Source organism: Chiloscyllium punctatum, chromosome 10, assembly GCF_047496795.1.
Source record: "Chiloscyllium punctatum isolate Juve2018m chromosome 10, sChiPun1.3, whole genome shotgun sequence".
In the NCBI taxonomy this organism is placed as follows: domain Eukaryota; kingdom Metazoa; phylum Chordata; class Chondrichthyes; order Orectolobiformes; family Hemiscylliidae; genus Chiloscyllium; species Chiloscyllium punctatum.
This window is the reverse complement of record NC_092748.1, coordinates 109,453,475-109,479,331: the sequence shown is the minus strand read 5'-3', so window position 1 is coordinate 109,479,331 and position 25,857 is coordinate 109,453,475. Positions and strand designations below refer to the sequence as shown.

General features: G+C 44.4%; 1 protein-coding gene across 4 annotated transcripts in view; it reads left to right on the top strand.

Annotated features, from left to right (window-relative positions):
* The window catches only part of sema5ba (sema domain, seven thrombospondin repeats (type 1 and type 1-like), transmembrane domain (TM) and short cytoplasmic domain, (semaphorin) 5Ba), a 335,820-nt gene that overhangs the window by 158,774 nt on the left and 151,189 nt on the right, over nt 1-25,857 (top strand). For all 4 annotated transcript variants that reach the window (XM_072579920.1, XM_072579916.1, XM_072579917.1 and 1 more), the window contains exons 5-7: nt 1,289-1,334; nt 21,418-21,480; nt 22,752-22,850. In XM_072579920.1, coding sequence (XP_072436021.1) covers nt 1,289-1,334; nt 21,418-21,480; nt 22,752-22,850 — 208 coding nt within the window. The remainder of the gene's footprint in view (nt 1-1,288; nt 1,335-21,417; nt 21,481-22,751; nt 22,851-25,857) is intronic.

Here is a 25,857-nt window from a genome sequence, read left to right as displayed (position 1 = left end):
GGGGAGATGAGGAAACTGGTGTGGAAGGTTTACCAGTGCTGCAAGTTCCCCTCCAAGCCAGTCACAATTCTGACCTGGAAACCTACCACCATTTCTTCACCATCACTGTCTCCTGAATTCTCTCCCTAAGGGCTGAGTAGGCCAACCCACAGCAACTGGACTGTCCAAGTTAAGATGGCAGTTCACCACCAACTTGGCCAGTCAGCAAAATGGCGGGAGAGATGCATGAATTGTTTCCCATTTGTTAAGAACCCTCTTTTCAATAAGATGACATTTTTGTACTTGTTTAAGCCAAGTGCATGTGAATCTAATCATTGGATTGACTATCAATCCAATGTTGCCTCTAGGTTTTAGATTGTGGTGTTTTTCTACAGCTGTGAACAAAGATTGAAATTCTTGAGATGCTGATTATCAGATAGCCTAGTTTACCATGGGCAGTTTTAACATGGCTGTCTCCATTTTCTGTCGAGAGTGTGGTGCTGGAAAAGCACAGCAGATCAGGCAGCATCCAAGGAGCAGGAAAATCAACGTTTCGAGCAAAAGCCCTTCATCAGGAATGCTCCTCCTGCTCCTCAGATGCTGCCTGACCTACTGTACTTTTCTAGCACCAAACTCTCGACTCTAATCTCCAGCGTCTGCAGTCCTCACTTTCGCCTGTCTCCATTTTCTGACAGGCCAGTTTAATTTCTCATTTTTATTATCTTCTTTTACCCCTCTCTAACTGCTTTTCTCCTTTCAGTTTCACCTTCCTCATTTCTGACCTCTTTTGTTCCTCTTGTTTGTTCTGGATTGTCATCTTGTCCTTTACTTGACTTTTCTCTCTTCAATTTTGCCCTCCTTACTTTTCTGCTCCTTTTCTATGCTTCTGCTCTTTCTTTCTCTTTTCATGCTCTAACGTTTACACATTTTCTTCTGTTTATTCCTATCACTTCTCGCTGTCTCTCTCACTAATTGAACTCTTTTTCTTCCTTGCTATTTTCTTATGTTTTTGTTTGCCTCCCTATTCGATTCCCCTTCTCTCTCTGTCTCTCTCTTTGCAATCAACAGATCTGGCTGACTCAGTCTCTGCCAACTTTCCCTCTGTGCAAAATGCTCTTCGGACTTTGCATTTTCATCATCTGTTTTGCACACTTTCAGATCTTCGCAGAAGTACAAACCAGGGTTACCCATATTGGTTGTGGAATTTCTCTGGTTGAATTCATGGAAACCTTGTAAGAACAGATAATCAGTGAGATTTGTTTAGCTTCTTAATATTAACACGTTCATATCTGTGTCTGTCCTTTTACAGAAACTACCTCTTTCGCCTCACTCTGGATAATATCTCTCTTATACAGGTAAGATCTTCTGAAAGAACTACGGATGCTGTAAATCAGAGACAAAAATAGAAATTGCTGGAAAAGCTCAGCAGATCAGGCAGCAGCTTTTTTTTGATATAGAAAATTCCCTACAGTGTGAAAACAGGCCCTTCGGCCCAACTAGTCCACACCGACCCTCCGAAGAGTAACCTACCCAGGCCCATTCCCCGTAACTAATGCACCTAATTCTACGGGTAATTTAGCATAACCAATTCACCTAAGCTGCACATCTTTGGACTGTGGGAGGAAACCCACACAGACACGGGGAGAATGTGCAAACTCCACACAGACATTCGCCTGAGGCTGGGATCAAACCCAGGTCCCTGGTGCTGTGGGGCAGCAGTGCTAACCACTGAGCCACCGTGCCACCCTAGTTATCTGTGGAGAGAAATTAGAGTTAATGTTTCAGGTCAAGTGACCCTTCCTCAGAACTCACTCAACCCAAAATGTTAACTCTGGTTTCTCTCCACAGATGCTGCCAGACCTGCTGAGCGTTTCCAGCAATTTCTACGTTTGAAATACTGGCCTTGATTGCAGTACCAGCCCTGTAACATAAAATGTGGTACTTATTGTAAATTACTTGAACAAATCAGTAAATCACTCCACTTTTATTCAAAAGCAACCCTGCATGAAATAAAGCCAGGAAATGACTGAAATAATCAATAGATCTGGCAGGATCGTTAGAGAGAGAAACAGGGTTAATGTTTTAGGTCAATCATCTTTCATTTGAACTGAGGTAAATTATTTGACCCAATTGGTCTCAACTAGTTTAAAACTTGTCCTTCTCCTCGATTAATATATCCTTCTATTTCTTTCTCCATCGCAAGTTCACCGTCTTTCCCCTGGGCAAGATGATACATAATGGAAAGTCACTGCATTAGTAATCCACAGGCCCAGGATAATCCAAAGATGTGCAGGTTAGGTCAATTGGCCATGCTAAATTGCCAATAGTGTTCAGGGATGTGTAGCTAGGTGTATTAGTCAGGGGTAAATGTAGTGTAATAGGGTAGGTGGATGGGTCTGGGAGGGTTACTCTTCAGAGGGTTGGTGTGGACTTGTTGGGCCAAATGGCCTGTTTCCACACGTAGTGATTCTATTCTTTATAATTCTCTGGGATTGTAGGTGCAAGTCCCACCACCAAAGCAACCTGTGGAATTTAAACCTAAGTAATAAATCTGGAGCTCATCTGGTTAAATATTTGCCATCTAACTATTCTGCTGCCCTTACCCCAGGCGCTATATGTAATTCCAGACACATAAAAAAGCACATGACTTCTTATCTACCCTCTGGAATGGCTGAACAAGCCACTAAGATCAAAGGCAGTTAGGGGTGAGTGAAAGGAATGAGGGGGATCTTACAGAAGCATATAAAATAATGAAGAAAATAGGTAAGAAAGAAGCAGGGAGGTTGTTTTGTCCAGTGGGTGAAACCAGACCTAGGGGGCATAGCCTCTAAATAAGGGGGAGCAGATTTAGGATTGAGTTGAGCAGGAATTTCTTCACCCAAAGGGTTGTGAATCTGTGGAATTCCCTGCCCAGTGAAGCAGTTGAGCTACCTCATTGAATGTTTTTAAAGCAAAGATAGATTTATGCAGAGTAAAGCAATTAAGGTTTAGGGTAAGCGGACGGGTAAGTGGAGTTGAGTCCACAAAAAGATCTGCCATGATCCTTTTGGATGACAAAGCAGGTTCAAGGGGCCAGATGGCCTACTCCTGCTCCTATCTCTTATGTAAATATTGATCTTTCTGGTGATCCCCATATCCTGTGAAAGAATAAACTAAAAAATGATCACACTATTTCCTCTCAATTGCTCCATATGATAGTACATTTTGGGATTCTAACCAATGTCTGGGTGAGTAGATTTCTTCTGAATTCAATTCTGGCTTCATCAGTGGATTATTTTGTTTATTATGACCTCTAATTTTGGGGAAGTCTGTGGGACTGGAACTACTCTGCTGATACCATTCCTAATTTTAGAGACTACTTTTAGGTAACCCCTCGGCTTGGAAAAAGGAACTTTCCTTTTCAAACTTTCCTGGTGGTATTCTTGTAAATATATTTTGTACCTTCTCCAGAACTCCTAAGGGAACAGTACAAGGTGAAGTTAGTTGAATGTTAAGTTTTTGTGAGGGCATGGTACATAGTTAAACTGGTCAGTGACTGATTGCTTGTTCAGATGCAGGTCTAATGCCTTGTCTACCTTATTTATCCACCTCTTGGCTATAAGCCAGACCTCTTAATTCAATGTTAATAAGGATTTAGTTTCACTGGTGGGAAGAATCTCTCTCTGAATGATGAATGGTATTGTTCCAACAATTTTGTCTGGAGGAGAGAAAATCAAAAACTTTATAGTTTAAAGCTTGGAAACCACATTCAGGTCACAAAATCAGGAGGAGGCAGGAAGATCATTGGCAGTTTCCCAGCATGCACTTGTTTTAGAGCCGCCAGTTCTGATTGGATGTAATTGTTGAGGTGTCGTGATGTCATTGCCAACCTCTGACTTGTTTATGCAGGTTTTTGAGGAAAGCCTGGGAAGGGTTGGTTAGCTCAGTCAGTTGGATAGCTGGTCTGTAACGCAGTGTACTTCAACAGCACAGGTTCAATTCCCACACTGGCTGAGGTTACCATTGCAAGGTTCCCACCTTCTCAATCTCTCCCCTTACCTGAGCTATGGTGGCTCAGTGGTTAGCAATGTTGCCTCTCAGTGCCAGGGACTCTGGTTCAATTCCAGCCTTGGTTGGCTGTCTGTGTAGAGTTCGTGCATTCTCCTTGCGTCCATCTGTGTGGGTTTCCTCCCACAATCCAAAGATTTGCCAGTTTGGTGGGCTCACCATGGGAAATGCAGGGATGGAGTGGGTCTAGGTAGGCTGCTCTTCGGAGGGTCGGTGTAGACTCAATGGGCAGAAGGACCTACTTCTACACTGTAGGGAGTCTGTGACTAAACTCTCTCTGATGAGAGAGTGGTCCTCTGTAACAATGATGAGGAGGGCTAGTGATTCCAAATAGACCTGTTGGACTATAACCTGGTGTTGTGTGATTTTTAACTCTATAATAAGATAACTTTATCTTTACCCAAACCTCCCCCCACACACCAACACCTTCTTGACAAGGGGATGTGAAAAAGATGATTCCTCTTGTTGGACAGTCCAGAACTAGCAGCACTGTTTAAAAATTAACAGTCATCTTTTCAAGATCAAGATGAAGAGAATTCTTTTCTCTCAGAGAGTCTTGCAACTTGGGACCTCTCTGCCTCAGAACGCCATGGAAACGGAGTTGTTGAATATTTTCAAGACAGGAGTAGATGCATTTTAGTTAGGTAGGGGATTCAGGGGATAATTGGGATAGATAGGAACTCAAAACGCAAACAGTTCATCCAGGATTTTAGAGAATGCTGCAGCAGTCTAGAGGGGCTGAATGGCCTACTGCTGCCCTGTTTCACAAGTTCCTTTGTTTGTGTTTACTTTTATCGTTTTTATAAGTAATAAATAAAAAGAAAATTCAAAATGCCTGTGGATTTTTCACATGGAACTTCCGCTCAGCAGTTTCTGAGAGGTTGAAATTGTTTTTATTTACCTGTGGGACGTGGGTGTTGCTGGCTGACCTTTGGGTACAGCCTGTTCCAGTATCTGTGGAGTCGTGAATGGTGCTAAACATTGTGCAATCATCATTGAGTATCCCCTCGATCTTATTTGAATGTTGGAGCAGACTCGAAGGGTCTGCTCCTGTTCTGGATCTTTTGTCCGTGTGGGAGGGAATCCCATATTTCCACAGTTGATTGCATGAACAATTGCTTCTTGATTTACCTCTGAAGTGGCCCAGCTACCGGCTACCTTCATAATGGAGAAGAAACAGCCTCTCTGTAAGTCGGGGTCAGGGGGGGGGAAATGAGGCAGAGACCAGAGAAACACGGTGAAATCGCTGACTCTGCACCAGTGTCTCCCTGTCTTTTCAAAATAAGTGAAAGCAGGAAGTATTAAACAGCTGTCTGTTATTTACAAGGCGTAATTCAATCAGATGTTTCTGGTGACTGTATATGAAACCACCTGAGCTTTGATCTCTCTGTTCATTTGATTCAGGAATAGTTCAGGATTCAATTACTACCTTTGACCCATGCCAAATCTTGGTAAAGCACTGTTCACTGTTTCTCTCAGTGAATGGTTCCGAACCCAGTATAATTGGATGAAGGAGCAATAAACTGGTCGTGAACCAGGAGTGGAGAGTGTAGCACCTCCCTGCAGCCAGAATTCCATTGCTCTTTGTTCTGTAACCCTGTCCTGCCCAGATGAGTGCGAGGTGTTAGCTGCACTCAGTTGACAGCACACCAGCCTCTGAGCCAGTAATTTGTGTGTTCAAACCACAGTCATGTCTGAGCTGAAATGAGAGCAAGTCAGGAACAAAGGGCTTGCAAGCTATAAATACCAATCACTAAAGGTTAGCAAGACCGTAAATAAACAAGCCAAGCAGCAGGCTGTATCTCCATTGGGAAAGGATTCAAAAGTAGAGGATTTATGCCAAACCTGGATGGAACATTAGTTAGACTGCTCTTTGCTTATTACATGCAGTTCTGGTCTCTTTGTGATGAATAGGATGTGGATGGGCTGTAGAATGGAATCACAAGGACATAACCTGCAAGCTGTGGGTATATGTCACATTACAGACAGGATATCCTAAATTGCTACCCCCCGGGGTACGGAGCAATGAACTTACTTCCCTTCCAGCCATCTCTCAGTTGGTTTCAACAAGTTTAATCTAGAAAAAAGATCCTTTGTCTTTCTCCTGAACGCAAGTGGATTAAACATTTTCAAAGAAGCAAGTTTGACTCGGCTTTCTTGAATTAACAAGAAGAGTGGGTTCCGTCATTACTAAATAGGGGAAGAATTAGCAACACAACACAGAGATTAGACATAAGAGATGAGTCCTAAAGGGTAAAAATGAATGAGATACAGAAATATGGATAGGTCTTGAACTGTCTGGGAAAATGGAGACTTGAATGTTTGAGCTGTTGCAGTGGAGGTGATAGGTAATGTTGACATGGATATTTGAGCTGTCAGTTTCACAGCACTTGGTTTGTAGGTTGATCGAAATTCACTTTTTAATCTGGTTTGTGGCCCTCACACTGTGAGAGGAACTCCCTTTTGCTATCCTTCTAGCTGACATCTAGCACGCAGTGTGCAAGAGAAAGTGCAGTGCATGGGGGGGGGGGGGGGAAGCTAGTGGGTAGTTTTCCACTTGTGAACTTCCAACATGCTAATTCTCAAATGCAGACTAGTATAGAAGTGAATGACCTCTCCCAGGAAATGTTTAACACCAGTTCTAACTCCTGGGTAACTATGCAACCACATTTCACCCAATCCTACCCTCTAATGTCCCCATTGTCCATTCTCTGTTTTATGACACATGATGGCCTCATGACCCTGTCACCCAACCTAGCTGGCATCCTATAGACTTCTCCCATTCACACTCATTCACTAACACAATGGAAACCACCTGATGAAGGAGCAGCACTCTGAAAGCTAGTGCTTCCAAATAAACCTGTTGGACTATAATCTGGTGTTATGCGATTTTAATTTTGTCCACCCCAGTCCAACACCGGCACCTCCAAATCACAATGGAAACCTACTTAAATGCTCCAGTTTGTTAATGAATGAAGATTTACCAGAATGTGGTAACCGGTGCCATAAAGGGGAGTGTGGTTTGGATTGCTGCATCCCCCAACACTGACCATCCATTGCCATGATGAACGACAGTTTCAAAGGAGGCTGAGAATGGAGGTCTGGGCCAGAAATGCAGAGCTGTCCATGGTTAACGGAACTGGAGTGGACTGACATCTGACAGGCACAACTGTTACTTCCATTTGTAGGGAAGAGCACAACTAGGAGTCAGACAGTCACCAATACATCCAACCCAGGAATTGAGAAGACGTTTTTTTTTCTCAAAGGGTAGTCAAAATGTGGAACTCTCCGTGACAGAGAGGGTTTGTGGTGAAGAGTCTGGATGCAGTTAAAGGGAAACTTGTCAAGCAAGTAGGGAAACGGGAACTTACAGTATCGATGGGAGATTTAGGTAAAGAAAGATGACAGCCTACTTGAGTGGAGTCAATGAGCTGGTGGGATATTATATCTGTGCTGCAAAATCTATCAAATTCCAGTTACTTTAAATTATTCATGGGAGCTGGGCACAGCTGGTTAGGCCAGCTTTTATTGCCCCTCTCTAGGTGCCCCTTGAGAAGGTGGTGATGAGCTGCCTTCTTGAACCATTGCATTCGATGGGTTGAAGGGAAATCCACAAAACTTTTAGGGAGGGAATTCTAGGACTTTGACCCAGCGACATATTTCCAAATGGCTTAGAGGGGAATCTTCAGTGTAGTATCAATGTAGTATCAGTGCTGTATTATCAGAGGGTCCTGTCCTTTTGGATGAGATACCGAGGTTCTTTCTCATCAATCAGTTCATTGGGGTGTTAAAGAGAATCAGTGTTCTGCTCCTGCCCCATAAAGTAATGAATCTGTGACATTTGGCTAAATGGATCAAATTCCTTGTGCTCTGGGTCTACCTACAGCACATGGACTGCAGCGTCAGCTCACCACCACTGTCTCCAAGGCAACCAGGAATGAACCAGTGATATCCATAACCAATTAACATACTGGCCCAATCATTGCTTCATTGTAACTATGGAAAAGTGAATGCCTGATTCACCAATGTCGCTCTCTCCCATTTCTCTCGACAACGGTCCAGCCCCCCCCTGTGCATGGATTGCAGTCTTGCTATTTTCTTATTGATTGATGGATTAGGGCAGGTTTCCATCAGAACAGCAACTGACACTCTCTGCATCCTTTTGTGTTTGCAGTCAACTTATTTCTGTTTTCATTAAAACCAGATTTATGTTTCTCTAACAGTTTGACATAAATGTATATGTAGTCAATTAAACTGTATCAGGCAGCTTAAGGATGCCAAGATTGTAAGGTGAGGTAATTTACAGGAGAGGTGAGGGCCTAGTGGTATTAACGCTGGACTGTTAATCCAGAGACTCAGGCAATGTCCTGGGGACCTGGGTTCGAAACCATGGCAGTTGGTGGAATTTGAATTCAATAAATATCTAGATTGGAGAATCTAATGATGACTGTGAGTCCATTATCAGGAAAAAAACCCTATCTGGTTCACTAATGTCCTTTACTGAAGAAAACTGCCATCCTTACCTGGTCTGGACTCCATACTACATCTCATCAATGTGGCTGACTCTTAACCGATCTCTGGGATGGGCAATAAATACTGACCTAGCCTTAACACCCTCATCCTGAGAATGAATTAAATAAAATTTAGGATATCAATAACAAAAGGGCCTAGTGACCCGTCTTCAGAACCTAGCTTCATTAGAACTGATCTGTTGTTCTTATGGCCTTTGTTTAGGATATTAATAATGTAAATGTAATTAATAATGTAACCAGTGGCAAAAGCAACAGCTTTAGGAGTTGATTTATCCTTTGAGGACTTATTGAGTTATAGTGCAGTACAAATTATTGGTTACTCCATTAATATACAGTCACAGAGTCATACAGATTAGAGAAAGACCCTCAGGCCAACCAGTCCATGCTGTGTTCCCGAACTAAACTAGTCCCACCTGCCTGCTCCTGGCTCATATCCATCCAAACTTTTCCTATTCAAGAATTTATCCAAATATCTTTTAAACATTGTAACTGTACCTGCATCCACCACTTCCTCTGGAAGTTTATTCCACAAACTCTGCATGAAAAAATTGCCCCTCATGTCTTTTTAAAACTTTCTCCTCTCACCTTAAAAATGTCACCTAGTTTTGAACTCCTCCACCCTTGGAAAGAGACTTATGATTCACCTTATCTATGCCCCTCATGATTTTGTAAACCTTTGTAAGGTCACACTTCAACTTCTAAGCTCCAGTGAAAAAAGTCCCAGCCTATCCAGCCTCTCCTTATCACTCAAACCTTCCATTTCCAGCAACATCCTGGTAAATCTTTTCTGAACCTTCATCAGTTTAATAATATTCTTCCTATAGCAGGGCAACTGGAACTGCACACACTACACAAAAAGTGCTCTCACCAATATCCTGTACAACCTCAACATGATGTCCCAACTCCTATACTCAAAGGTCTGAGCAATGAAGACAAGCGTGCGAAACACCTTCTTAACCACCCTGTCTACCTGTGATGCAACTTTAAAACAACTATGTACCTGAACCCCCAGGTCTCTATTTAACAACACTACCCTGGACCCTACTATTAATCGTATAAATCTTACCCTTGTTTGTTTTTACCAAAACGCAATACTTCACATTTATCCAAATTATCTCCATCTGCTGCACCTCAGCCCATTGACTCAATTGCTCAAAATCTCTTTGTAATCTCAGATAACCTCCTTCACTGTCGACTATACTACCAACTTTGGTGTCACCAACAAACTTACAAACCATACCTCTTTAATTTTCATCCAAATCATTTATATAAAATGACAAACAAAAGTGGACCCAGCACTAATCCCTGTCAAACACTGCTGGCCACAGACCTCCAGTCTGAAAAACAAGCCTCCACCACCACCCCCTATCTCCCCCCGTCTAGGCAATTTTGTATCTAATTGACAAGCTATCCTTGAATCCCATATAAATCTTATCAAAGGCTCTCCTAAACTCCATATAAACAATGTCTACCTCTCTGCCCTCATCAATATTTTTGGTTACTTCTTCAAAAAAACATAATCAAGCTTTTGAGAGACAACTTCCCTCGTACAAAACTATGCTGACTATCCCTAATTAGTCCTTGTCTCTCCAAATGCCGGTAAATCCTATCTTTCAGAATCCCCTGCAACAACTTACCCAGCACCGAGGTTAGGCCCACAGGTCTTTAATTCCCAGGCTTCTCCTTACAGCCTTTCTTAAATAAAGGTTTTACTAAGAAGCTGGGATGGGGGCTTGTTGGTTTACAGTGAATGGTTGGATAGCCTGTGTCCATTGGAGCTTACTACAGGAGGAATTACTTGGGCTGAAGCTTCACAAACTCACTCCGCGACTGGAACCTTGGGATACTAATGTAGAAACCAGACGATGAAGGAGGGAGTCAGAGGGAAAACAATTCACACACACCATATGCTTGGATCCATTCATGTGAAACGCTCGTGATGAGGCGATTTCATGGAGCTACAGTGTCAGATTATTTGATCATTGTCACATTAATATCAGGGCAGGGTATGTCAATTCAGCTTCCGTGCAACCTACATTACATTGAAGATCCTTTTCGTCAACTAAGTCCTTTCAGCCCGTTCTTTGTCCCTGTGTCCGTTCCTTTGTCCAAAAGGCCTGCAACAGGTGCTACATGAATGTGGCTTTTTGTTGGAAGGCGTGATTGGGGGAAGGGCTGGTTCTGGATAAGTTTTCACCCTCTCTTGCCAAGGCCTTATCTGAATCTGAGAGCTGCAAGTTTTGAAGAGACTTTCAAGGCCTTTGGGAAAAGGATGCAACGGAGATATTTCCTGAGAGGATTTGTGACGAAATAGGCCTTGTCCCAGAAATTGACTATTGACATTGCTCCTACCTCAAGCGAGTGAGACCAGGAGGTCTTGGTGGGTGGGTGGCCAGTATTTCTTTGTGGAAATGAATCATTCGCACCTCACAGCACACCACTCAGTGCTGACACTGTTAGCAAAACAAAGCGGGTTTGACTGGGTGTGGGGGAGGCATACGGAAGAAGGGAAGCTGAACAATAAAAGCCACTTCGCTGTGACCAATGTTCACTCACTTTGAAACAGAACACTTGGCTCTATTCTCGCTCACCCCTCCCCCCGTCTCAGGCAAACTCTGCAGACTCCCAGCGAACAGCAAGAAAGTTGGAAACATAGAAACGTAGAAAATAGGAGCAGGAGGAGGCCATTCGGCCCATTGAACCTACTGCACCATTCAGTATGATCATGGCTGATCATCCAGCTCAGTCCCTTTTCCCACTTTCCTCTCCATGCTGTTTGATCCCTTTAGCCCTCAGAATTATATAATTCCTCTGAAAACATTCGATATTTCAGTCTTAGCCACTTGCTGTGGCAAATAAGAAGTATTCAGATGTACATTTGTGATGGCAAGGCATACAAGACATTCCTGATGAAGGGCTTTTGCCCAAAACATTGATTTTCCTGCTCCTCGGATGCTGCCTGACCTGCTGTGCTTTTCCACTCTAATCTCGACTCTAATCTCCAACATCTGCAGTACCCACTTCGACCATACAAGACTTTGGGCCAAGTGTTGGGAAATAGGTGTAGAATGGTTAGGTGGTTGTTTTTGACTAGTCCTGACATGATGGATTTAAGAGGCTTTTTCTATGCTGTTAACATGTCGGACTCTTGCCTCTATGACTGGCGAATCTCAATTAAGTGAGTTCAAGACAGAGATTGATAGATTTTTAGTTACTAGTGATATGAAGGGCCATGGGAATGACATGGCGATATGAAAGGGTTCAGAAAAGGTTTACAGGGATGTTGCCAGGTTTGGAGGGTTTGACGACAGGGAGAGACTGAACAGGCTGGAGCTCCCTGAAGCATTGGAGGCTGAGGTGGGATCTTGCAAAGGTTTACAAAATCATGAGGGGCGTAGGTAGGATAAATAGACAACGTATTTTCCCTGAGTGGGGAAGTCCACAACTAAAGGGCATAGGTTTAGGGTAAGAGGGGAAAGATATAAAAAGGACCTAAGGGCCAACTATTTTCATGCAGAGGGTGGTGCGTGTATGGAATGAGCTGCCAGAGGAAGTGGTGGAGGCTGGTACAATGATAAATGTAAAAGGCACCTGGATAGGTAAATGAATAGGAAGGGTTTAGAGGGATATGGGCCAAGTGCTGGCAAATGACACTAGTTTACTTTAGGATATCTGGTTGGCATGGACAATTTGGACTGAAGAGTCTGTTTTTGTGCTGCACATCTCTATGAATCTATGGCATTTAGGTGGATGATTAACCATGACTTGGATTGGTTAGATAGTCCGTGGCTGAGTGGTCTAAACCTCCATTCCCATGCTCCTCCTGATGTTCATTGACCAAGCTGATGGGCTTTGGCTAATGATCGGTTCTTGTAGAACTGTAACTGAAAGTGAATCAACCCTTTCAAGGCAATAATTGGGAGAGAAATCTTTCTTGAGGGAAATAATCTTGCTTTACTCCAAGCCATTTATGTCATCAGCCCAAGAGATCAATAGTACTGGAGGTAGAGGAGGAAAAGGCCTTGCCAGGGATGACCTTAATTACTAGGCTTTGTCCACCCTTTTTCTGCTTTACCTACATACCCTTAACCACTCTATGACCACTGATGCTCAATGTGTACTATGCACAAGATGCCCTGCAGGATTGCACCAATGCTCCTCCAGTAGCATCTTCCAAACCCAGAACCGCTCCCATTTAGAAGGAAAAGGACAGCACTTACCTGGGAACATCGCTACCTGCAAGTTCCCCTCCAAGCCACTTGCCATTGTGACTTGGAAATATATCACCATTCCTTCACTGTCACTGGCTCAAAATCCTGGAATTCCCTACCTCAAGGCATTCTGGGTGTATCTTCCTCACGTGGATTTCAAGAGGGAGCTCACTACCACCATCTCCAGTGTAGTTGGGCAAAAGACGTTGGCCCAGCCAGCTCCAGTTACATCTGATAAAAGAATAAAAAGGAATTAGACGTACACTTAGCATCTCATTTGTGCCTGATCCTATTTGACTGGCCAATGAGCTTTAAGGCATCTCATGTCTGCAGAGTTCTCCCTAACCATCTCCATGAGATTTTCTGAAGCTCGGAATAAGGAGGTTTTGAACTCAGTGCCTGACAGGTGCATTGGCCTGGACAATGAGCAGCCGCAATTCTAACTCCCAGCATGTTCTCCTGGCTTACTCTTGATTGAGGAATGGAGGGTGCAGCCAGAGACATATACAAGCAGCACAGGAACTTCAAGAGATCACAGCCCGGAGGATCACGAGGAGGGGAGGTGTGAATGAGAGAAGAGAGACCCCAGAGCTAGTCAATTTACTTCCAGGTGAACAAGTTTGAAGGGGCAGTGCACTCTCTGGCTCTCTATCTTCCTTTCTTGAACAAACTTCTCTCGTTCTGTCAATCCCTCCAAAACCTGCTCCCTCTCTCTCTCATACACTGTCCTCTTTGCCTCTCAGATACTCTCCCTCTCATACACTGCCTCTCAACCACATTTGCATTTATATAGTGCCTTTAACATAGTACAAACAATTGAAGGTGCTTTATCTGAATATTATTAGGCAGGTGTACACTTTTTATTCACTCTCACACATGCATGCTCTTATACACTCACTTTCACACAAAAACTCTTTTTGTGTTCTCAAGCAAACATTCCCATATCTCTCTTATTTGCTGTCCCTCTCTCTTACCTTCTCCTGCACGCACACCCACACACAGAAAGGGCTGAACTCCCTCCAGGTGGTTGATGAACCCATCTCCACTTGCCCAGCTTTCAATGAAAGGCCATTGAACAGCGCCACAGGAAGCAGTGGCCACTGCTGGGACAGCAGCCACATCCAACTGGGCTGTGGATGGCTGGAATCTTCACAACTTGAGATGGGGGTGGGGAAGGGGAGGGGCAACTGGCAAAGAGGGTGGAGAAATTTCTACAGGCCTGTCAGGGTACTTGGTACCAACCTCCCCCACCATGGGTAATATCTGGCAGGGACGGATAAGACTTTTTTACTGGCTATTCATAGAGTCGCAGAGTCAGACGGTATGGAAACAGACCCTTCAGTCTAACCAGTCAATGCCATCATAATCCTAAACTAAACTAGTCCTGCCTGCCTGCGCTTGACCCATATCCCTCCAAACATTTCTTATTCATGTGCTTATCCAAATATCTTTTAAATGTTGTAACTGTACCCACATCCACCACTCTCTCTGGGAGATCATTCCACACGCGAACCACTTTCTGTGTAAAATAAATTGCCCCCATGTCTTTTTTAAATCTTTCTTCTCTCAGCTTAAAAAGATGCCCTCTAGTCTTGTAGTTCCCTACCTTAGGGAAAAGACACCTGCTATCCACCTTATCTATACCCCTCATGACTTTTTAAGCCTCTATAAGGTTATCCCTCAACCTCCTATGTTGCAGTGAAAAACTCCCAGCCTACCCAGTCTAATTTTATAACTCCAACCTTCCATTCCCAGCAACATTCCTGGGAAATGTCTTCTGAACCCTCTCCACTTTAACAAAATCTGTCCTATAACAGGGACACCAGAACTGGACACAGTACTGCAGAAGAGGCCTCACCAACATCTTGTACAACCTCAACGTGATGTCCATTCATTGAATATGAGGGTGTTAATTAGCCTGTCCAACGTCCCCCCAATCACTAGGCAGAGTAGTGGACATTGTGTCACTGCCTTGATACCCTTTCCCCTTGCCTGCCATCCTGCCCTTGGGTCCTGTAAGAATGCTGCCAAGCTCTCAGTGGACTCTCGTACACACCATCAAATCTCCCTGCTTGCCAATCACATCCTCACACTCAATAATGCACCATTGGGAGAGATGATGGAGCAGTGGTCATGGACTAGACAGAGGCCCAGATTGATACTCGTGTGGTAATTACCTGCATTGATAAATCCGGAATTGAAAGTTAGTCTCAACACCAGTGAGTGTTGTTGTTAAAAAGGCTGTGTTTTGCTGACACCAGCAGAACATGCTCCTTGCACGTGTTCATACTCTTGGCAATATCGCTGTCAGTCCTGAAACAAAAAAACAGGAATTGCTGGAGAAACTCAGCAGGTCTGGCAGCATCTGTGGAGAGAAAAACAGAATTAATGCTCTGAGTCCAGTCACCCATCTTCAGAATTAGGATTATGAATGCTGACCACTCTGCCCACTTATCTATTGTGCATTTGTTTTTGGTTATTGCCAGTTTTTTTTTGCTGGCAGTGCCTTTCTCTGCTGGCACATGCACAGAATTTTGCGCCAACCCCCATCTGGTTCACAGTGCACTGATTTCCTTTACTGAAATGGTGGTCCCAGGAGGTGGCAGAGGCAGCAATGTGTGACCAGAACGAGGCTAATTTGGCGCGGTGGGTTTGGACCCAGGTCGAGAGCCGGCAGCGTCAGTGGGACTCATGGTGTAGTGACAACGTCACTGGTAGCCTGATGCGTATACGTGAAAAGAAATATAAATCTAATGTGTTTTAGAGAAGGAAATCTGCCATCTTTACCTGGTTTGGCCTACACGTGATTCCAGACCCACTGCAACGTGGGTGCCCTCTGGAATTTTGGAGACAGCTCTCCTAGGCTCGGGCGAATTAGGCCGTGTCAGCGTTCCCCCCCCCCCCCCAGGGGCCCATGAAGGGAAAAATGAGAAACAACTCATCCATTCAATCAGATCCCCCCTGCCCTTCCCCCACACTCCCATATCTGCCCCTCCCCCTCTCACACTATCTCTCTCTCTCTCCCCCACCCCTTTCTGCCTCTCTCAGTCTCCCCTGGGATGCCAGTCAAGTCCTGTGTGGCTTGTACTGAGACAGGCACTATTTCTGTCAAAGGACAGACATCAGTGGCTGATTAATGCGGATGTGAATAGGGCAGAGGCTGGTCAACCTGTCTTTCTGGTGACAGGAGAAGCATGTAATTGTTGTTTAAGAGTTAATTCCTCTGATGACAGCCTTCACCCTATCTCTCTGCTGACTGTCTGTTTTAATAGGTTCTTGTCCTCTCTTATACATCATAGACAGGTAATATATTGATGCTAAGGATCAGTCCAAAGCAGAAACAATATTTTTTGCAAGCATTGCTGTCGTTTGGACAAAATAAAGCATTTTTAGGTCAAGGGAGTGTTAAGTGGAGGCTTCTACTGTCACTGTATCCTGCCTATGTACCAGCTCACCAATGGGAATCAATAGAACATTTGGAGTGTCGCAATTTTATTGAGGACTTTATGAACACAAGGAATAGATTCACCCCACCCCAACTTCCAGCATCCGTTGATTCCCTGTTTCTGACCAATTCCAATCCCTTCAGCCCCTCCCCCACACTTTCTCTTCCCCTCCCCCATCCTTATTCCTACCCCCTCACCCCCTTCAAATCTGCCCCCACACAACTCCTACCTCTCCCACTCAGGGGCAGGCATAATGATATTAGGATGCAACAATTAATCCAGAGATTGAGGATAATGTACAGGGCAGCTAGCTTCAAATCCCCCATCGCAGAATTTATGTTTAATATAAACCTGGAATTAAGGACTCACCGACATTAAGGGCATTTAAATGGTCATTGGATCAACATATGGAACAGTTTAGGTTAGATGGGCTTTTGATTGGTTTTACGAGTCAGTGCAACATCGAGGGCCGAAGGGCCCGTACTGCGCTGTAATATTCTATGTTCTAAGAGTTTAGTGATGACTGTGAGTCAATTGTCACTAAAGTACTCATCTGGATCACTATGGGTTTTCCGGGAAGAAAATCTGCCATCCTTACCTGGTCTGACCTACCTGTGACTCCAGACCCCTAGCAATGTGGTTGACTGTTAACTGCCATCTGGGCAATTAGAAATGACAATGAATACTGGCCTGGCCAGGAATTTCCTGTGAATGAGTTAAAAAAAGGACACTCTGTTGACCTCCTCCTCCATGATGCTCTTGCCCTTGGCAGGTAGATTTTAATTTGGATAACTGCGAGGTATTGCATTTTGGTAAAACACCCAAGGGCAGAATTTATACAGTTAATAGTAAGGCCTTAGATAGTGTTTTCTAGGAGAAAGTGAGGACGGCAGATGCTGGAGATCAGAGCTGAAAATGTGTTGCTGGAAAAGCGCAGCAGGTCAGGCAGCATCCAAGGAGCAGGAGAATCGATGTATCGGGCATGAGCCTGAAGAAGGGCTCATGCCCGAAACGTTGATTTTCCTGCTCCTTGGATGCTGCCAGACCTGCTGCGCTTTTCCAGCAACACATTTTCACCTTAGATAGTGTTGTTGAACAGGGGTTCAGGTACATAAGTCTTTGAAGCTTGTGTCACATATAGACAGGGTGGTTAATAAGGTGTTTTGCCTGCTTGCCTTCATTGCTCAGATGATTCAGTATAGGTGTTGAGGTTGTACAGGACATTGTTGAGGACTCTTCTGGAGTACTGTGTTCAGTTCTGGTCACTCTGTTATAGGACAGATATTATTAAGCCGGAGAGGGTTCAGAAAAACATTTACAAGCATGTTGCCAGGAATGGAGGTTTGAGTTATAGGGAGAGGTTGGATTGGCTGGGACTTCTTTCACTGGATTGTAGGAGGTTGAGACATAACGTGAGAGGTGTATAAGATCATGAGGGGGATAGATAAGGTTAAAGACAGAAGTCTTTTGCTGCAAGTGAAGGATTTCAAGACAAGGAGGGCTGTTTTTTAATGTGAGAGGGGAGAAAGATTTTAAAAAGACATGAGGAGCAATTTTTTTACACAGAGGGTGGTTCGTGTGTGGAGAAGCAGTGGATGCAGGTACAGTTATAACATTTATTCTATTAGTTCTATTAGAATCCCTACAGTGTGGAAACAGGCCTTTTGACCCAACAAGTCCACACTGAATCTCCAAGAGCAACCCACCCAGACTCATTCTCCTACCCTATATTTGCCCCTGACTAATGCACCTAACCTACAAATCCCAATGGGGAAATTTAGCATGGCCAGTTGACCTAACCTACACACCTTTGGACTGTGAGAGGAAACCGGAGCATCTGGAGGAAACCCATGCAGATACGGGGAGAATGTGCAAACTCCACACAGACATGTAAAAGGCATTTGGATAAGCACATGAATAATACAAGTTTGGAGAGATATGGGACAGGTGCAACTAGTTTTCATGAATCCCTGCAGTGCAGAAACAGGCCATTTGACCTAACAGGTCCATACTGACCCTCACCCAAACCCTTTCCCCTCCCCTATTACTCTACATTTCCCCTAACTAATGCACCTAACCTATACATGCCTGAACACTGTGAGCAATTTAGCTTGGCCGATTCACCTAGGCAAAAGTGAGGCCTGAGATGCTGGAAATCAGAATCTGGATTAGAGTGGTGCTGGAAAAGCACAGCAGGTCAGGCAGCATCCGAGGAGCAGGAAAATCGATGTTTCGGGCAAAAGCCCTTTATCAGGAATTCCCTATTCACCTAGCCTGCAAATCTTTTGACTGTGGGAGGAAACTGGAGCACATGAAGGAAATCCACGCAGACATGGGGAGAACATGCAAACTCCACACAGACAACTGCCTGAGGCTGGAATCGAGCCCAGGTCCTTGGTGCTGTGAGGTAGCAGTGCTAACCACTGAGTCACCATTTGGGATTATGGGTGGGCAATTGGACCAAAGGGTTTGTTTCTGTGCCGTATGGCTATCTGACCCACTTCACCACTATCTCGCTTGCATTCGAAAATGCTTATGCTCTTCTCCCAGGCCCCTCTTCCCACTCACGTGACCCCCCCCCCCCCCCCACTCCCCCAACCTCCCTCTCACTTTCGCCCATCCTCCACCGTTCCCCTCACATTTCCTGCAATTGTCTCTAGATTTCGGAGTGTCCAGTGGGGCTGCTATAATGTACCAGGCGGTGTTTGGAGTGTTTTGTTCTCTTCACGTTTGAATGGGGTTGTCAGGGAAACCAGAGACAAACACTTTTTTTTTTGCCTTTTCTTTCACGTTTCAATACCCCTGACTGCCCATTCACTTAGTGACCTGTTCTGAGACCCAGCCCCCACCCCCCAGTCGGGGAGCTGGGGTTCCTGCTGCTAATTCAGCACATTGGACAGACCGAACCTCTGCTCCCCAGCTCTGTGGGCTTTGTTTATTGATGCCCGCTTTGAATTCCTTTTGCCTGCCCATGTGCCCTGACAATGAGAAGCCAAAACCCCAGCAGATAAATAGTCAGAGAGAATCACCAAATTGCCCATCACAGGCCGGTCACTTGTCACTCACCCCCGCCTCGACTCTACTGGAGGGGATCGGAATTTAACAGAAACTTCCCAGGATGGAAATAGCAGAGAAATGTTGTCTGGACCTGCCTGTCTTCATTGTGGGAGGTGCTTTGTTTAGTTTCAGGTTAACCTGCTTTAACATTCAGGAGGGAAGGTGGGAAGCGGAGCCACAGACTCGCAAACCTTCTTCACCTCATGCTGTTTGACTGATGCTGCCAGTGTCCCTATCAAGGAGGCAAGGCCTGAGTCCACACCCTCCAGCCAGAATGAAGAGTGAACCCTGCTCTTGCTGCAGAGAGCAGTGGGGTCTGAGCCCTTGGGTATATTTAAGGCTAAGACAGATAGAGTCCTGATAAGTGGGGAAATCGGGGGCTACAGGGAAGGGGCAGGGAAGTGGATGTGAGGAATGTCAGATGAACTATGATCCTACTGAGTGAAAGAGCAGGCTCAAAGGGCCAAATGGCTTACCCCCATTCCTAGGCACAGACTAGATGAGGTCGAACAAGTATCTTATTCTAGGTCAGCATCATCTCCTTGCTCATGTCCTCTATTCGGGTAAACCCAGAATACTGTATGCTTCATTTATTGCTCTCTCCACTTGTCCTACTTCTTATAGAACATAGAACAGTACAGCACAGGAACAGGCCCTTCAGCCCACAATGTTGTGCTGAACATGACGCCAAATTAAACGAATCCCTTCTGTCTGTCCTTGGTCCACATCTGTATTTTTAATGACTTATGTACATATACATCCAATCCTTCTTATTTCTTAAGCTCTTATAGTCAATTGGCACTTAGCTCCCCCCCACCACCACCACACCACCAGGCCCCACCTCCTCCCATGTACTCTTGGAATGCTCCCCATTTTTCTGATCAACCATGATCTTATTGAAAGGTGTAGCAGACCTGAGGGGCTGAATGGCCTACTCCGGCCCCCAGTTCATATGCTCCACGTACTTGTGCGTAACAGGATCATTACAAGACGGGGGAATTTCTTTGCAGGTCAGTGCAAGAAGAACAGGGGAATGGGATTATTTGGATAGCTGTTACGAAGAGATAGCAGAGGCTCAATGGGCCAAATGGGTTTCATTCTATGCTGTATGATTCAATCCCTGGTGATCAGGACAAGCTTCATGAAGTCTTTAGTAAGCAATGTAACGGTTGAATGAAGAGTGTCTTTCGGGAAACCGTTCAATCCTTTCAGTGTCTGAGGGAATGCAGCAACTACCTGGGAGTTCCTGCTCGTGATCACTGTCCCAGTGTTCCCAGTTGGAATATGGATATTGTTGGGCTCTGTTCTGAATGACTAATTGATTAATCTGTGGGCCCTCACGATAGGAACCGTACGGTACACGCTACATGAGGTCGGATTTCTCGAAGACAATTAAGGTTTACCCTCAAATAAAAATTAGCTGGGAGTGGGTGAGTGGCTAAGTCATTGCTTGGTGATGGAGTGAGCAGTGAGCAGATATCACGTTTATGTTGAAATGATAACCTTTCCCTCGTTGACTTACTGATTATCAAGTGTTTTCAAAGGATTACTTTACCCATTGCTGTTCATACAGCAAGTTAGCCAAACATCTTATTCATGGACTCTCCTCAAATGTTGTGCATGAGTGAAGATCTTCAATTAAAATTAAAATGCTAACCTTTGACCCTTTTGCCCTTTCCTGCCATTTCCCCTAATTTCCTGTCCATTCGTTCTTCCTTCCATTCACAATTACCTTCCCCTTTGCCCCACTTCTTTTTTATTCCCTCATCCACCCCTCTTCTTGCCTTTCCCCTCTTTTGCCCCTTTCCACCTTAACAGCCTCCCCTGCCACTTTCTCCCCCCTCCCGCCCTCCGACCTAGTCATCTGCCTTCTGGCCCTCATCCCTCTCTTATTCCCACATGCCTTCCTGCTGTTTCCTCTCTCTCTCTGGCCTCTCCCCTCCTCCATCCCCCCTCAAACCCCACACAGTTTCATCCCTTCTCCTATTAACAACGTCTCCACTTCCCTTTCTCTGTCCACCTCCCACCTCTCCCTTCTTTCCCCCCCCCTGTCCTTCTTCCTATCTCCCTCCTATGACAACCTTTACAACCGAGCTCTTAGCCAGTTGGAGCATGTCATGTGACCTGTATGTTGTCTTTTCTCAGGCAATAGAATGGGGACCAGAGGAAGACACTAGGATAGCCTGTCAGAGTAAAGGAAAGACTGAGGTAAATTTATAAACTATCGTCGCAACGCAGTTACTGTGTAATTTAATGATGCCCCACTGTGCTATTGCTGGATTTGAGCCTTTTTCAGTTTTCTCTCAATATTTGCAAAGCTTAATTTGGCGCTTTCCAGTGGTTTTCTCTTGAACTGAATTTGAGTCTTTGTGAAATGCTTTTCATAAAACCCTATTTATTTGGTTGTGCATTTGGGCACCAGTTTGGAGGGTGATCACAGAATGATTGTGGTGCAGAAAGAGGCCATTCAGTCCATCGTACTTGTACCAATTCTATTCCCTAATGTCAATCACCAGCCTTTTGCCCATATCTATCTCATCAGCCGATCCCATTCTCGAATGCCTCTATTCAACCTCTACATTTCCAGGCAGTGCATTCCAGACCCAAACAACTCACGTGATGAAAACGTTTCTTCCTACATCACCATTGCTTCATTTGCACATTACTTTAAATTTACATGGTCAATGAAGTTTGGGAAATTGTAATGTACTTTATTCAATGAGTTTGATAAGTGGGTCCCACCGCACTAATTACAAGCTGGGTGTGCAGCCCCTTTGATCTCATCTAAATACTAGTCCTGCCACCTTGCTGTGCCATCTTAAATGTCCTCAGCCAGAACCTGTCTGACCTTATTTGTCATCCTTCATCTCACTCCACCATGTCAACCAGGAGTCAGAAATTTCTGGGTTTGAGTTCTGCTTTATCCTCTTCAGCACTGAAGGCAAGGTTAAAAATGCACCAGTGTAGAAGAGGGGGTGGTGGGGGGGGGGTGGGGGGGGGGGAAGGGGGGAGGGGTGTGGTGCTGCATTGTCAGTGTTGCTGTCTTTCTGATGAAATATTAATCCAAGGGCTTATCTGTCCTGTCAAGGTGGATGTAAAATGTCCCATGGCCACTATTTCAAAGAGGAACTGCCATTAATGAACCGTCCACATTTAAAAACAGACGACATGGTCATTATCAAATTGCTTGTACTGGGAGCTTACAGTACACAAATTGACTGTGATGATTCCTGCTTTATAACAACAATCACAATTCAAGTGGGATAAAGACAGAGGGTGCTGAGAAAACTCAGCAGGTCTGGCAGCATCTGTGCAGAGAAAAGCAGAGTTAACATTTCCAAATCTTCCAAACTCCTACATTTCCACTGTATTTGATTAACTGCAGGATTGTCAAGGGTAGCCCAACATGAGGTGAGAGGCCTCATTAATGCAAGATCAATGTCAAACACAGCTCTCAAATCATTTGTCTCTTGTTCCAGGTTGAGTGTCAGAATTATATTCGTGTGCTGCTCATTAACGGGAAGAACATATTTGCGTGTGGAACAAATGCGTTTTCTCCGACCTGCACATCCCGACAGGTGAAATGTTTCCTTCGTACCACTTGTAACAAAATGCTGCTTTGCTGTTATAATGACCAATTCAGAAATGCTATTTGCTGATTTTTTTTCTACTTTTCTCTTCCTTTTTCTTTATTGGTCGCTGCATTAAGTGTAGAAGCTGGGAGGTCATGTTGGAACTGTACAGGACATCGTTTAGGCCATTTTTGGAATACTGCATTCATTTCTGCTCTCCCTGCTATCGGAAGGATGTTGTGAAACTTGAAAAGGTTCAGAAAAGATTTACAAGGATAGAGTCATAGAGATGTACAGCATGGAAACAGACCCTTCGGTCCAACCCGTCCATGCCGACCAGTTATCCCAACCCAATTTAGTCCCACCTGCCAGCACCCGGACCATATCCATCCAAACCCTTCCTATTCATATACCCATCCAAATGCCTCTTAAATGTTGCAATTGTACCAGCCTCCACCACTTCCTCTGGCAGCTTATTCCATACCCGTACTACCCTCTGCGTGAAAAAGTTGAAGGATGTTGCCAGGGCTGGAGGGTTTGAGCTATAGGAGAGGCTGAACAGGCTGGGTCTGTTTTCTCTGGAGTGTCAAAGGCTGAGGGGTGACCTTATAGAGGTTTATAAAATCATGAGGGGCATGGATAGGATAAATAGACAACATGTTTTCCCCAAGCATAGGGGAATCCAAAACTAGAGGGCCCAGGTCCAAGGTGAGAGGGGAAGATTTAAAAGAGACTTAAAAGGCAACTTTTTCATGTCGAGGGTGATGTGTGTATGAAATGAACTGCCAGAGGAAGTGGTAGAGGCTGGTACAATTACAACATTTGAAAGGCATCTGAATGGGTACATGAATAGGGAGGGTTAGGGAGATATGGGCCAAATGCTGGCAAATGGAACGATTAATTTTGAATATCTGGTTGGCATGGGCGAGTTGTACCGAAGGGTATATTTCCATGCTGTACATCTGTATGACTCTATGGCACTATGACTCTGTGAGAACTGACTTCTGACTGGGGCAAATAGTTCCATGAGCTGTGGCCTGATCAAACAGGAGTATTTAATGTCTCCTGGCCATGCATTTTCTTTCGACATGCCCAATCCCATCTGGGAAGGTACTGCATAAAGTTGCGTGTCAGGGTACCCCACAAGGTGGAAAGCCTCCCATTTCCCTACACCATTCCACCTGTTATATTGTTTGCTCACTCAGCCTCTCCAGATCATTGTGAAGTATCCTCCTCACAACTTCCACTTCTACCTGGTTTTGTGTCATCTGCAGAATGATAAAGATTACATTTAATTCCCCACACTGAAATCATTGATAAACACTGTGAACAGCTAGGATTCAAGCCCTGATTCTGACAGTACCCTTTCTACCCACAGCCTGCCCACCTGAGAATGACACATTTGTTCTCACTCTCTGTCTTCTGCCCATGAATATCAGTCAGGATATCGGCCCAATTCCTGTGTGTTCTTTTTTTTAATTAATCTCATATATGAGTCCTTCTCAATAGCTTTCTGAAATGGTGACATAGCGTTAATATCACTGGGCTAGAATCCAAAAGGTCAAGGCGATACATTGGTTCAAATTTCACAATGGTAGCTGGTGGGATCTAAATTCCTAGTACTAGGAACAGGAGTAGGCCATTCAGTCCTTTGGTCCTGTTCCATTGATCATGGCTCATCTGTGGCCTAATGCCTCTGGCCCATATTCCTTAATAATACCATGCCATCATTTCCTCTCTTGATCCCTTGCACTGGACATGTATTCCTGGATTACAGCATACCACGGCTAAAATGGGGATGCAGCTAATATGTTGGACATCGGTAGAAATGTAAGTTTTGGGTTGGAGAAACAGGGATGTATTATAGACTGGTTCAACTTATTTATTGTGAGTTACAGTAACTCTTCAAGATATTGATAGGATAAGACAGAATAGATGAGGATAAACTCTGGTTGGGGGATTCCAAAACTAGAGGGCAGAGTCTAAAGATTAAGGATTCGTATATAATTCAGACTGGGAAAGGAGGTAGATTATAATTCCTACAGGTCGGGAGATGTGTGCAGGACAGGGGCAGAGAATGGTGTAGCCCTGATGACTCACTGTGGTTGCATTGAACAAATGGGCCCTCCGGGACAGAGTGGTTCTTTTGATTAATATTCCTGCCCCTCTGCTCAATATCATTCCTCTCCACCACTGACACATTTTGCTATACAATGTAGTACGTATAGGATACATCGATATGATTTGATTTATTATTGTCACATGTACCTAGGTACAGTAAAACGTTTGTTTTTGCATTCAGTACAAGCAGATCATACCAAACACAGTGCACTAGGGCAATAGAACAGAGCGAGGAATACAATGTTACGGCTGCAGAGAAGGTGCACAGAGTGTGAGGCCACATCAAATTTAAAATTTGAGAGATCCATTCAGAAGTCTAAAAAACAGCGGAGAAGAAGCTGTCCTTGAATCTGTCAGTACATGTGTTTAAGCTTTTGTGCCTTTTGCCCATTGGAAGAGATTCTAACCAGGGTAAGAGGGTCTTTAATGATGTTGGTTGCCTTCAGTGAGAAGTGTAGCTGGAGTCAGTGGATGGAAGGTTGGCTTGCGCGATTCAGCGACTCATTCAGATTAATTCAACAGAACCTTTCTCTGGTTGTGACCTGTACAATCAAGAAAGGCATGAAGACACTATCTGGGAGAGCGCCATCAGCTCTAAGTTGTATCCTTGATTCTTTATGAATCATTCATGATATTGATTCTTTAAGGACATTGAATCAATATCACCAAATTCCTTACAATAAGAGGGTCACCATCATTAGACTGAACCAGCTCAAGAGTGTGTCACTGTTTCTCTCAGGGAGGCAGCAAGAAATGGATGATAAATATAAACTTGCCAGCTTTTCCTGCACACTAATGAATTCAGAAGCAGGTGGGGTGATTTTTCTGGTTAGTCTTTCATATATCTGATGGGTTTTTACAGACGGAATTAAATGACTCAACCGTGCATGTT